This window comes from Myotis daubentonii, chromosome 12 (assembly GCF_963259705.1).
Source record: "Myotis daubentonii chromosome 12, mMyoDau2.1, whole genome shotgun sequence".
Classification (NCBI taxonomy): domain Eukaryota; kingdom Metazoa; phylum Chordata; class Mammalia; order Chiroptera; family Vespertilionidae; genus Myotis; species Myotis daubentonii.
Window position 1 is genome coordinate 61421874 of NC_081851.1, and position 14882 is coordinate 61436755.

The 14882-nt window shown below is 39.0% G+C and overlaps 1 protein-coding gene across 4 annotated transcripts in view; it reads right to left on the reverse strand.

Moving 5' to 3' along the window:
• Window positions 1-14461, reverse strand: part of RMDN2 (regulator of microtubule dynamics 2) — a 29185-nt gene extending 14724 nt beyond the window's left edge. The window contains exons 1-3 of one of the 4 annotated variants that reach the window (XM_059660086.1): window positions 13947-14429; window positions 2844-3018; window positions 743-845 (exon numbers count right to left, since the gene is read on the reverse strand). In XM_059660086.1, the coding sequence (XP_059516069.1) occupies window positions 743-845; window positions 2844-3018; window positions 13947-14428 (760 nt within the window). In that variant the 5' untranslated portion in view covers window position 14429. Of the gene's footprint in view, window positions 1-742; window positions 846-2843; window positions 3019-5203; window positions 7114-13946 lie in introns of those variants that run through there. The other 3 variants (XM_059660087.1, XM_059660088.1, XM_059660085.1) reach the window with 3 other exon arrangements.
• Between the last annotated feature and the right edge of the window lie 421 nt (window positions 14462-14882).

Sequence of the window (14882 nt, forward strand, 5' to 3'; positions counted from 1 at the left end):
CTCTTGCTGTCTTAGACAAGGAAAGCTTGGGAAAGAGAGGACTTGGGAATGCACGAATTAAAGAAGTTTCACATCAAATTATTGCCCTGAAGGTCGTCATGGAGTTAAGGGGCGTTTTGCTGGAAAGGGTTTTGCTCTGCAGTGCGAGTCAAGGGGACATGCGTATGTATAGACAGCTTGACATTCTGGCTGGTTTTCTTTCGTTGTTGTTATTACGGAAAAGTTCAAAAATATGCAAAAGAGTATAGAGGACAGTAAAAAGAATCACCATGTACTTACTACTCAGCTAAAACAATGATCAGCTCAAGGCTAATCTTGTTTTATTAAGATAAATTTTGAAAAAACATTGAAGTCTAAGTAGTTATTTCTTCGTGGCACCCAGAGTTCTACGTTATAGAAACTAAGAACGTTATTTTAATTGCAGTGAAACACTATTGCCTTCTGCCTGTTACTGGTTCTTGAAAATTACCACTTCACGTCTCTTCTGAGGTTTTATAAACATTATAAGCTAAAATCTGAGTTTTTTAGTCGCCTATTCTATTATGCTTACATGTGTGTTTTTTTGTCCTAAAAAAATTTTTCCTGTTCTTAGACTATGTATTTTTTAGTAGTAGGATATACTGAAATAGAATAAACATATGAGTTTTAGCTTAGATAATTCAGCTTTCATTAAAATTCATTAGTGTTTTATTATTGCCAACAATTGTCACTTGAGGATAATCAATCTTTACAAAATACTTACCGATATTAGCATAATGTTTCTTTTCTTCTGTATTTGTAGATAGCTCATACATGTCTCCATAAGCACGAACTAACCGCCAAATAAACTCTATTTCATCTCTAAACTGAAAAGAGAGACCTGCACATTAGATTAATTCACTCACTTGACCAGACTCAAAATGTTTTCCACTGTAACATCCAAAAGATTAGGCAGGTAAGCTGGTATTTATAGATGACTGAATCTATTCCTGTGCATATAACATTTTCAATTAAAATATTCCTGGCTACAGAATGTGATTTAATATAGTGTTACGTATGGAACTGAAAACTAATTAATACTATCCAGGCACTAGCTCCCACCTACGTAGAAGAGAGAACTGACAAGTGCCGGAATCCATACATCCCTCTGGGTTGTAGTATCTTCTCACTTACTTTCTAAGTTATCGACTACTGATATGATGCTTCAAGGGATATTTCAGATAATATCAGATACTACAGATCACATATGCTCAAAAGAGCAGTATTTTTTTTAACCTAAATTACTTAAATATAATCCTGTAGATTTAAAAACTTTGAGACAATGTGTTTAGAGTTGCTAGATCCTCAAAGATTAGGCTTGTTCATTGGAAAGAGATTTCTTGTTTCGTGAGATACTGCAAACCCTTATTTGGTGGTGGTGGTGGTGGTGATGACAATGGCAGGGATGGGCTTTCCCAATTCAGCCCAACATTAAACACTGGAAACTGATCACTAGTAGAAGTAGATTAAAACACTGATGGTGTTGCCCTGGGTGGCTCGGTTGGTTGGAGCGTTGTCCTGTACCCCGAAAAGGTTGCAGATTTGATTCCCAATCAGGGCACATATCTAGGTTAGGTTGAGGGTTTGATCCCTGGTTGGGGTGCTTACCCACTGATGTTTCTCACATTGATGCTTCTTTCTCTCTCCCTTTCTCTCTAAAATCAATACACATATCCTCAGGTGAGGATTAAAAAAAAAAAATACTGAGGGCTGTTACATGAATAACTCTAAGTTAGAAAACTTAAAATGTAGCTCTCCTCTCAAGAGTAGCAGTGTGCCTTGTTATTTATGTCATCAAATAGTTATTAAATATAATAAATTAACAAAAATCCAAGTAAATCTGTATACTCATATCTCTGGTTTTCATTTTTATAATCTTAGAATCTATGAAAGTTGTATATATTCTTTTTAAAACTATATATCTTTTACTTATTTATTTTAATCCTCACCTGAAGATATGTTTATTTTATTTATATGTTTTTATTGATTTCAGAGAGGAAGGGAGAGAAATATCCACAGATGACAATGTCCATTCATGGGGGCTCTAGTAACAGCTACGATAAGATGAGAGAGAATCACTGATCGGCTGCCTTCTCTGCACGTCCCCTACTGGGGATCAAGTCTGCAACCCAGGCATGTGTCCTTGACCAGAATTGAACCTGGGACCCTTTAGTCCGCAGGCTGATGCTCTATCCACCGAGCCAAACCAGCTAGGACTATTTATTGATTTTAGAGCAAGGAAGGGGGGAGAGAAAGTGAAGAAAAGATTGACGTGAGAGAGAAACATGGATTTGTTGCCTCTCACACAGACCTCAACCAGGGACCAGACCCACAATCTAGGCACGTGCCCGGAGTGGGAATCAAACTCATGACCTTTTGGTGTAAGGGCGCATGTGCCAACCAACTGAGCCACATCACACAGGGCTCTTATATATACTTTTTTAAAAAATATATATCTTATTGATTTTTTACAGAGAGGAAGGGAGAGGGATAGAGAGCCAGAAACATCGATGAGAGAGAAACACCTATCAGCTGCCTCCTGCACACTCCCCACTGGGGATGTGCCCGCAACCAAGGTACATGCCCTTGACAGGAATCGAATCTGGGACCCTTGAGTCCGCAGGCCGACGCTCTATCCACTGAGCCAAACCGATTAGGGCTCTTATATATACTTTTAAAAAATTTTAGTCATATTAGAGAAAAATTTTGTATCCGTCATTTATCTTTTGTAAACTGTGACACAATTGTAATGGGCATGATATGAATAGAATCATAGATTAAACAAAAATTAAAGCTATACAAACTCGTTAACATATACATCTTACCTTTTCTTTGTGGTCACAAAGTAGTTCAAAACTCTCCATCTTTTTAGACTCATCCATACGTAAGTTATCTGCCTTCTGAAGAAGGATATCTAAATTTAATTCCTCAACATATTTGTTAAGTGCTTTACGGACTGGAAAACTCTGTTCTTCTGTATCAGTACTAGCTGTAATATACCTAAAATTGCAGAAATTATATCAACTCTTAAAAGTTATACTCCAATAGCCAGAGTGATTCTTTTAAAATGTAAGTCAAATTGTTCCACTCTTATGCTGAAACCCTGTTATGGTGCCCCCTTCACTCAGAGAAAAAATTTAAGTCCTCACAAGCGTCTACAAGGCCCTATATTTGTCTCCCACCCACAGCACCTCTCTGACGTTGGTTCCATACTACTCTTTTTTTTTTAAATATATTTAATTGATTTTTTACAGAGAGGAAGGGAGAGAGATAGAGAGTTAGAAACATCGATGAGAGAGAAATATCGATCAGCTGCCTCCTGCACATCCCCCACCGGGGATGTGCCCGCAACCGAGGTACATGCCCTTGACCGGAATCGAACCTGGGACCCTTCAGTCCGCAGGCCGACGCTCTATCCACCGAGCCAAACCGGTTTTGGCGATACTACTCTTATCATTCATTCAGCTCCACACTGGCTGCCTCGCTGTTCCTTAAACATGCTAGTCATACTCCAACCTCAGGACCTTTGCTTGCTCTCCCCTCCTTCAAGTCTCAGCTCCATTGTCATCTTCTCAAATGTGGCCCATCCAGACCACTCTATTTAATACTGCAACCTCCACACTCCAACCCACCCACATTCTCTCCATGGCCAATCTCTCTTAGCTTGGCATTTCTTTTCTGTAGTATCATTTTCTAATACACTATATCATTTACTAATCTACTATAGATGCTACTTTTTATCAGTATCACCCCCACTAGATTGCATGCTCCCTGAAAACAGGATTCTTTGTTTTATTAACCGATGTATCAAGTGCCTAAAACAGCATCTGACACATAGTAGGTATGCACTGAATATTGTTGAATGTATGATACACCATTGTAGGAACTCAGTAGGCATTCAAATACACACACACACACACACACACACATATTTACAGTTCAAGATAATGTTCTCACTCTCAACTTAGGTTTTTACAAATTCATGCTACCTTCCACATTTCCCTTTTTTGGTGGCATACAAAAACCATTTGTTTTCATTTATTCAAGCCCTGTCCTATTCTAAAAAGATTTTAAGGCGGTATATAAGGATACATAACATATAAAAGAACTAATTAGAAGTAGTAAAAAAAGATAAAACCAAGGCCAAATGTGAGTGAGGTCAATAAAAACAATACATAAATTTTAAATATCTACATCCTTGCTACGAGGGACACAAATGTCTGTATCTTCCAGCAGCCATGTAGTCACAGCAGATGTTAACAAAGATATACATGAAACAAGTTTTTGAGAGAAGTGCAACTATTTCCAATATAAAATAAATTTATTTCAAAGTCCTATAACGAAGACACTGTATGAAATGATATTCAACCTCTTCTACAACATAATTAATGGAAACTTCATTCTTCCAGTTGCCCAAGTGAAAAAACGTAGAATCATCCTTGACCTTCTTTTTCTCTCCTAAGCAATATCACCTGTTAGAAATTCCCTATTGGTTCTATCTTCAAAATACATCCAGAACATAGCCACTGAAAACTACTACACACTGAGAAAACTACAGCACATTGAAAAAGCTTCAACACACATGAAGGCACAAATGGAAATCTCATGTTATCGGTTTGAAGACTTACTATTGTCAAGATGTCAATATTACCCAAAGATTCAGTGCAATCCTTCTCAAACTCCCAACAATGTCTTTTGTAAAGACAGAAAAATCCATCCTAGAATGTATATAGAAGATCCTGAGTAGCGAAAACAATCTTGGAAAAGAAGAACAAAGTTGGAGGTCTCATACGTCCTGATTTAAAAACTTATTACAAAGCTACAATGATCAAAACAGTGTGTACTGGCATAAAGTCAGACATATACATCAATAGAATACAACAGAGCCCAGAAGTAGACCCTCACATATATCGTCAAATGATTTTTGACAAGACTATTTAATGGAGAAAAAAAGAGTCTCTTCAACAAATAGTGCTGGGGGGAGAGAGAGCCAAAGGCGGGGAGTAAAAAAATAAAAATAACATCTTAGCCCAATGACAAATATAAGGAACATTTTATTACGATAATTGAAAATAATGCAAATTCCTTTCCTCTAAAAAGATTAATTCTATTCTAACTTAAGTATTTTTAATTGCCTATATACATTGTCCATTCATTATTTAGTCTGATAAATATATTTATAAACTTTGTATAATATAATAGAAAAATATAAAAAATATTCACTCTTAAAAATAAAAATTTTAGAGATACTTTTTAAAATAAAAATTTTATTTGACAATTTAAAAATAAAAATGTTGGAAAAAACCTGAAATGTATTAACTTTAAAAAATAAAAAATACTAATATATACATTTTTTATTTCAGAGTTCTCTGAATTCCCAGACACATGCATGCATAAATGTGTATTAAAAGTATTTAGTTAAAATATCTGGTTTCAGTAGTCTACATATTTCCATGATAATGTTTTTACATATAATTTTTGGTCCTTGTATTAGTAAAAACATCATCTGTCAGTGAAATGTGTGGCATGAGAAATATAATTAAGAAGTCTTATGGAAATGAAAATTTCTGAACTGATAAATATGGAAATATACAGGGTGGGACAAAAGTAGGTTTATAGGTGTGAGTATTATTATTTACTTGTTGTATTATTTCTCATACGAACAACTATAAACCTACTTTTGCCCCGCCCTATATATATATTATATAGGAATACTATCTCCAATCATGAGACAAGGATAAAAGATGTTAAACTCTCAAACAATGTAATACATTTAGAAGACCTATATATCAAAGCGTGACGTTATTTTCAGACCACAAATGTATTACAACAGTCACTCAGAAATCTGGGCCCTGTCAATCTATAAGTAGTAAATCTGTTAAAAGCCTGAAACACATGAATAATGTTTGACTTCCATATTCCAATATTATGAATGAACTATTTTTCAGAAAACACAGACATTAAAATTAAATATAAACTGCAACATAGCAATCTTTTTCAGAAAATGGAGTGAAGCTTAGTAAGGGAGGAGGCTTCGGGGAAAACTGGGAAGTGATTTCTACAGACTATAGAGTACACCTGGTAGGAAAACTTCCGATTTGAGCTGCCCTTCTAAGAGAGGATAAAATCTGAGGTGACCTTAAGTTAGGAATTTCAATAGGTGAAGATTTGTCTTCATCTTGAGATGACTGAGCAATACTTCCACCACCAAAGCAATTTGAGTGAACTTCAATTAGAACTGGGGTAAACCTCCTACTAGGTTTATAAAACGAAGCAACTGCAACATTAGGGGGAACAGAAGTGGCGCTTTCAGAGGTCTGCTGCTGAATCACAGCTAGAGGACGGCCGGCTCTGTGACTTTGAACATCAGCAGGAAGGAGCTTTTTCTTTGGTTGGCTTCTTTCTTGTGTGTCACTGGCAATTTCTCTTTGTTCATAAGAATAGGAAATGAGAGTTGGGAGAGAAATGAAGGTTGCTGTGCTTTGTCTGTAGGGAACTCTAGCAGCATCTATTGGATTGGCCGAGGAATGAACTTTGGTTTCAAAACTTATAAAATGTTTAATGTTATAATCAGGAGAACAAGAACTTAGGTATTTTTCAACATCAGCAATAGTTGAGCTTTTAGAATCTACTTGAGTTTCACTTGGATTGTTCATGTTCTCACTACTTGATTGAAGATCAAAATACATAGAGCTTTCATAACAGGAAATTATACTTAGTTTACGAGCAGAGAAGTGTCTCCGGAATGTAAAAGCAAAATGTTCTGGGGAAGTTTTTAAAGTATTGAGGCTGCTTTTGTCTTCAGAATCAAAGTTAGCTCTACTTTCTTGACGCTGAAGGGTAACACTGCTTTTCTGAAATTTGCTGAATAAAGAATGTCTATCAGAGAAAGATGAGAAAGCAGATATACTTGATGGAGTAGTGAAATTTTTACTTCCTGTACGTATACTGACTTTTCGTAATTTAGAATAGTTTGCAGGGAGATCATGAACGTTAGGTTGATAAGTAACAGAAGAGGTCCCATGGTGCAAGGGGTCTGAAGTAACATGATCTTCAGGACAATATTGTTGGAAGTTCTGGTCCTTTTTGTTGCAGCTAGAGTGAGAAAAATGTCAGATGAGGAAAAAAATAGGCAGCAGACGTGGAAACCTCCCAAGCCTCCTAAAGAATAATATCCACCTTATCAATATGGAAACAACAGGGAACAAGAAAATTATAGCAGCTAAAGCAGATGGTCACACAGGTATCCAAAAGGATGCTAAGTCTAAAAGACTGTCTCTAATTACCTCTACGTACCTGCCTGGTCTATTAAACCTTGGGGAAGAGAAGTTGAAAGACTTAGAGAAGCAGGCAGAAAGAAAGATCAGGGGAAACACATGAGAGGGCACAAAACTAAAGGATCCCCTGAAGGAAAAGGTAGAACTTTCCATCTTAAAAAATAATAAGCCATAATATCTGTTTGAGAATATTAAGTTCCTCTACTGATAAGAGTTAGTAAAATAAATGTATATGATGCATTTTAAAATATTAACCACAGATTAAACAGAATCACTCGCAAGACTATTTCAGATAAATACCCAGATATCCCAGTTATTCAGTCACAGTGGGACACTAAAGGAAGCATTAAAGCTTGGTTTATGAATATATCAATGAGCTTTAGCACATAAATATACAGAAATTTTTTTTTCTTTTTAAAGGCTTACCTTACACATTTTCCCATATTAAGTTTAATCAAAAAATAAATCTCTCCCTTCCTTTCTAAGCCATCATCTTTAAGCCATAAAATGCCTGTATAGGTGGAACAGGTCAGAAGACTGAATGTTTAAGTTGCTTGTGGAATTAGCATGGCAATAGCACAGAATGTGATGACAGCAGACTCTAGAATCTAATGACGTCAATTTAGAATAAAATTGTCCTGCGGCTCACCTTTCTGAAAAGCTCCAATCCATGTGACTGTAGAATATGTATTCTAACTTTGTCACGTTTAAGGAGTCATCCAAGAAATCAAGTGATGAGAAAAGAGCAAAATGAAGGCCATAACATATACAGTATATTGGCACAATCCTTTGCTTGGGATGGTCTCTCTTACTGGCTGCTCTCCATACCCTTGGCCTACTAACTCATTCTTCTTTCACCAAACATGCTTTACCCCAGGTTTTTACACCATCCAATAATATGGAAAGTGACTACGTATTATAAAACTTGATCTGAAGATATCCTGAGAAAGTAAAGAAAAAAACATAAAACCTAAACAGCAAATGTTCTCGCCCCCTTCTACCTCGCTTCATCTACCTTGGCAATAAAGTGTCCCATCTGATTGCATGGACCACAGGAACAGACTATGGAGATCTGCTGAGCCACTGTTTATAACCCCTTGAAACAACTTAATACCCATTTAAAGGCAAAATTAACAGAATCATTTTCCTTTTCCAAACCAACTTGAAGCACTGTCCACATAACAGCTGTATGTGTACAACCACTTATGACATACAACACCCTCTAAATTATATTTCTTTTTACTTCTCAGTATCCTGAATACCCTACTATCATCTGTTTTTGTTTCATTCCTAACAACCTTCTTTTGGGAAACCTTTGGGAACAAATTCCTTTCCAGAGGCCTAAAACTCTCCAATTCTCACCAAACAGTTGTCTGTTTATAATTTTATTTTACCCTACACACAAGCTAGTAAATCTGTCACTGGTTCATGGATGCTGAAGACACATGATTCTTGGGTCAGAGACAGAGGACTTTATCACCCATAGCATATCAAGTAGTGTGAGCACCAGCATATTTGTGTCGGTTCTCCTTAACTCCAGGGCCCACAGGACAATTCACAGGGCCCAGAAACTCTTACATTCGCGATGATTTGTGTTACAAAGGAAGGTACACTGAGCTTAGGGGATCCACCACTTTTAGAACAAGCAGTGAGTAAATCTGCTAAGCCTCGTGTTAGTCCTGGAGAAAAACATTCCCTCATTCCTCTCAAGGTTTCTCATCACAACCCTGAGAAATGGCCAGGACAAAGGATGGTCACGTAGACCTTATATCCCCCCAACAAAAATTATCTCAAAATGGACCACAGACCTAAATATAAAATGCAAAACTAGAAGACAACATTGGAGAAAACCTAGATAAATTTGGGTATGGCAATGACTTCTTTGATGCAACGCCAAAGGCACAATTCATGAAAGAAATAATTGATAAGCTTCTGCTCAGTGAAAGACAATGACAAGAGAATGAAAAGCCACAGACTAGGAGAAAATATTTATAAACTATATATCTGGAAAAGGGACTGTTATCCAAAATATACCAAGAACTCTTAAAACTCAACAACAAGAAAATGAATAACCCGATTTAAAAATGGGCCAAAGACCTTAAGAGACACCTCAGCAAGGAAGATATACAGATGGCAAACAAGCATATGAAAAGATGCTCCACAACATATGTTATCAGAGAAATATGAATTAAAGCAACAGTGAGATACCACTACACACCTATAAGAATGGTCAAATCCAGAACACTGACACCAAAATGCCTTTGAGGATGTGGAGCAACAGGAGCCCTTATTCATTGTTGGTGGTTCACCTTGGAAGTGAGGACAGCCACTTTGGAAGACAGTTGAGAGGTTTCCTACAAAACTAAACATACTCTTACTATACAATTCAGCAGTCATGCTTCTTAGTATTTACCCAAATGAGACAAAAACTTATGTCCACTCAAAAATCTGTACATGAATGTTTACGGTGGCCGTCTTGATAATTGCCCAAACTTCGAATCCACCATGACATGATGTCCTTCAGTGGGTGAATGGATAAATAAACTGCGATACATCTAGACAATGGGATATTATTCAGCACTAAAAAGAAATGAACTGTCAAGCCATAAAAAGATATGGAGGAAACTTAAATGCATATTATGAAGTAAAGGAAGTCAATCTGAAAAGACTACATACTGTATGATTCCAATTATATGACATTCTGAAAGAGGTATGACTATGGAGACAGCAAAAAGATCAGTGGTTGCCAGGGATTGAGGGGAGAAAGCGATGAACAGGCAGAGCACAGAGGATTTTTAGGGCAGTGAAAATAGTCTGATACTATAACAATGGGTTCATATCATTAAACATTTGTCCAAATCCATAGAATGTACAACCAAGAGTGAACCCTAAGGCAAACTATGAACTCTGAATGATTATGATGTATTAATATAGGTTTTTTGGTACTGTGCAATGGGGAGGTGGGGGGATGTGTGGGGTCAGGGGCATATGGGAAATCTCTGTACCTTCCCCTCAATTTTTTCTGTGAACCTAAAACGGCTCCAAAAAAGTAGTCTCAATTTTTTAAGAATCAGGGGGGGGGGGGGGGGAGAAAGTGTTCAGGGCCTTACATTCTTAGGACACCAGGCAAGATGTGTAAGAGAGTAAGAAGCCCAGGGAGCCCTGCTGGTGTGGCTCAGTTGGTTGAGTGTTGTCCTCTGCATCGAAAGGTTGCGAGTTCGATTCCGGTCAGTACACATGCCCAGGTTGCAGCTAGATCTCTGGAAGGGGGTGCGCAGGAGGCAGCCAATCGATGTTTCTCTCTCTTTCTCTGTCCCTTACTCTCTTTCTAAAAATCAATTTAAATAATCTGTTTTAAAAAGAAGCCCAAAGAGTATGGCTCTCTCCCCAGCAATCTACTATTTTTCCCCCTGTGTTGTGAGATAGCTGTCGATTGCTCCTAAGTGACACTAAGATCCACGAGTACCTTTTCCAAAAGGAAATCTTTTGCGACTGAATCTTTAACACACACACACACACACACACACACACACACACACACACACACTAGCTCTAAACTAGAATTGACTGAGTTAACTTGCTTCGACAAATTCAAGTTTTCCCACATTATCAAAAACAGAGCTGGTGAACTGAATTCAGTTACAGAGTAATGTACATTTACATCTTTAGCTTATCTGAGTGTAGTGAATGTAAATTATTCAACCTATTACATTAATTATAGTTATTTGTACAAATGGCTTACCAGATATATCCAATTATGCAAAGAAACAATAATGTTCATCACTAAATTAGCACTGGTTAAGTTTTGTTTTGTTTTGTTTTCCATTACAATATTAAACTCTTGTGACTTGAAAGGTAGAAAAAATACTTCTTGGGGATTACCAAACAATTTATTAGGCTATCTCTAGAATTTCCCTTTCCACCATTAGTTCCTTTAGAAAGAAAGAGATAGTAGTTACTAAATGCAGTTTAGTAAATATAAAGACATATTTTCTCGGAAGCTAAGCAGGGTCGGGCCTGGTTAGTACTTGGATGGGAGACATAGTACATGGTTAAGGATTTGAACAAATCCAATAACAAACAGCAAGTAGTTTTATAATCAACAGAAACAAAAAAATACATATTTTAGGTCAACCAGTACAGATATGTTCCAGCAACATCAGATGTGAGGAATACGACAATGAAAACATGGGGGTCCCCACCCTAAAGAATTTGGGGCTATGTCATATCCACTGGTGCTTCTTTACTTACTTGCCTATTTTACTCCTCAAAAACACTAGTCAAGCACAATTTCTTTATTCATAAACCGCTTGTGTTTTCCTCTAAGAGAATATTATGGATGTTCCTGGTTTTAGAATTCAGTGGATTATCCCATGGGAGGAAGAAATTGACTTACTTGAACATTCTCAAATCTTTTTAGGTCTACACTGTCCAATACAGTAGCCACTAGTCTCATATGGCAATTTAAATTTAATTACAATTAAATAAAATTTAAAAATTAGTTCCTCAGTTATACTAGCTGTACTTCAAGTGGCTGCTACATAGCACAGCATAAATTTTGAACATTTCCATCATCACACAAGGTTCTATTGAACTGCACTTATTGGACCATCCTATACTAATAAAAGAGAAAAATGGTAATTGGCGTACGACCGATACCTTTTTCATTGGCTAATCAGTGAGATATGCAAATTAACTGCCAACTAAGATGGCAGTTAACCGCCAAAAAAGATGGCGGCTAATTTGCATATTGCAGGCAGGATGGTACAGTGCCATCAGAGAGCGGGTTGGGGGTGTGAGTGCCAGCAGTCGCCCAAGACCTGATCCCGCCGGTAGACCCGGACGCGGGCCGGCGAGGTGGCTGCGGCGTCCGCCTGCACTCACGCCGCCAACCCGCGAGAGCGGGTAGGGGGCGTGAGTGCCAGCGGTCACCCGGGACCCGATCCGGCCGGAAAACCGGACGCGAGCTGGCGGGGCGGCTGTGTCGTCCGCCTGCACTCACGCCCTCAACCCGTGAGTGCCGGTGGTCGCCCAGGACCCGATCACGCGGGCCTGCGGGGCAGCTGCAGCGGTCGCCCGGGACCCGATCCGGCCGGCAGACTTGGATGCGAGCCGGCGGGGCAGCTGCGGCGTCCGCCCGCACGCAAGAGCGGGTTGGCGGCGTGAGTGCCAGTGGTCGCCCGGGACCCGATCACGCGGGCCGGCAGGGCAACTCGCCCCCAACCCGCTCTCCCGCCCAGCAGGGGACCCTCATTTCCCCCCATCACTGGTTCTGCCCCCAGCCCAGGCCTGACGCCTCTGTCAGAGGCGTCAGGCCTGGGCTGGGGTCAACGCCTGAGGGCTCCCAGTATGTGAGAGGGGGCAGGCTGGGCTGAGGGACACTCCCCCCCCCCACACACACACCCAGTGCACGAATTTCGTGCACCGGGGCCCTAGTCTATATAATAAAAGCCTAAGCAACCATTAGTGTAGAACAGTGATTCCCAAAGTGGGCGCTACCGCCCCCTGGTGGGCGCTGCAGCGATCCAGGGGGGCGGTGATGGCCACAGGTGCATTTGTTTTAACTTTTTTTGTATTACCTTTCTATTCTGAGTTCAATAAATAGTTTCATAATTTCAAACTTCAATGTTTCTAATTTACACCTTTCTTTACTATATTTTACGAAAAAGGTAGAAACATTAATACATATATCTTTCTGTTTAACTGCTATTAAAATTTAAAAAAAATTAATTTCCAGGGGGCGCTGAGTAATATTTTTTCTGGAAAGGGGGCGGTAGGCCAAATAAGTTTGGGAACCACTGGTGTAGAACGACCAGAATGACTGGTCGCTATGATGCGCACTGACCACCAGTGGGCAGATGGTCAATGCAGGAGCTGCCCCGTGGTGGTCAGTGCGCTCCCACAGGAGGAGCACTGCTCAGTCAGAAGCGGGGCTCGTGGCTGGTGAGCACAGCGGTGTGGCGGGAGCCTCTCCTGCCTCCGTGGCAGCACTAAGGAGCAGCGAGCCGAGTGGTAAGGAGCAGGGAGCAGGCAGGCGGTAAGGAATGAGGGGTCCCGAACATCCTCTGAGAGGTCCCGGACTGCAACAGGGTGCAGGCTGGGCTGAGGTACCCTCTCCCCTCCAGTGCACGAATTTTGTGTACCGGGCTCTAGTTCTTATATAAGGAGCTACATATGAAAACAGGTTACAAATTTTAGCAAACAAATACTGTCTTCTTCAATACGAACATGCTACCACCTAGCAGTAGTAAGTTACTTATATTATTTTTTTCAATGCGGTCTACCCTAGCTTAAATACCGACCTCTATTGAATATAGTTTTAATTGTAATATAAGCCAAAATAATCACTTTCTTTTATAGCTTGTTTGTAGCAGAATACAGTGAGTATGCAAAAAATTTTATTCTTATATTATTTGTTAATTATTGTATTATTTATTATTATTTACCTACTTTTGCCCACCCCTGTATATGACTGGGAAGGCATAATGAAAGTACCTAAATAATAGCAATAATGCAATCAATAATCAATTCAACATGGAAAATATCTTAAAGCAACTTTATCCTCCATAATGCATAATGAAAGTACCTAAATAATAGCAATAATGCAATCAATAAGCAATTCAACATGGAAAACATCTTAAGGAAGCTTACCCTCCTTCACTTTCTGTTTCCTCTGAACTATTGCTTGTTCCTGAACTTTGAACTGTGGCAAGCCTTCTTTTCCTAGTTCTGTGCTGAGGACTAATCCTGTGAGCAGTTGTCTTTCCTCCAAGTTCACCACATACACATTCCTCCAGCTTTGGAATGGTTTCTTTAAGAATTCTGATTTCCTCTCTGAGCTCTTCCATATTTGTCAGTAATTCGTTTAACTTCTCCAGTATCTGAAGCTGCCTTCCTTGATAGATCGCTGCTGTTCCTTGGTCATTCTGCATCTCATCTTGTGAAGTCACCAAATCAAATGCATTGCCCAGAGAAAGAAATTTAGGTAAATTCACTGCTGTCCTTGGTTTACAAACCTTGTGGTACCACAAAAGAAGCAAACTGATTCCAGTAGTTCCCACCATGATGCCAAGTATCAGTTCTTTGTTTGTGGAATGAGGCATTTCTTGGTTGTTTCTAAAATTAAAAAGCATAAATATAAATGAATGTTGTCTCTGTCTTTGTACAAAAAAAATGCTAGAGCTTTTTAAACAGCAAAAGCCAAGTCTAAATCATCAAATATACACAAAAATACTTGATAAATCATAAATCATAAACTAAAATTTATTACCTTTATAATGTATGTGGCCCAGTGGAAATATTTACTTTAAGAATATTATTGAAGTCCATTGTAAAGTACCAACTTATTCTACATGACTGATCTGACATTTACTCTACCGTATCTTTTTAAAGGATGTGAGAGAGATAAAAGCATCATTAAAAAATTCCTGCCGAAGCCGGTTTGGCTCGGTGGGTGGAGCGTCGGCCTGCGGACTGAGGGGTCCCAGGTTCGCTTCCGGTCAGGGGCATGTGCCTGGGTTGCGGGCATATCCCCAGTGGGGGATGTGCGGGAGGCAGCTGGTCGATGTTTCTCTCTCATCGATGTTT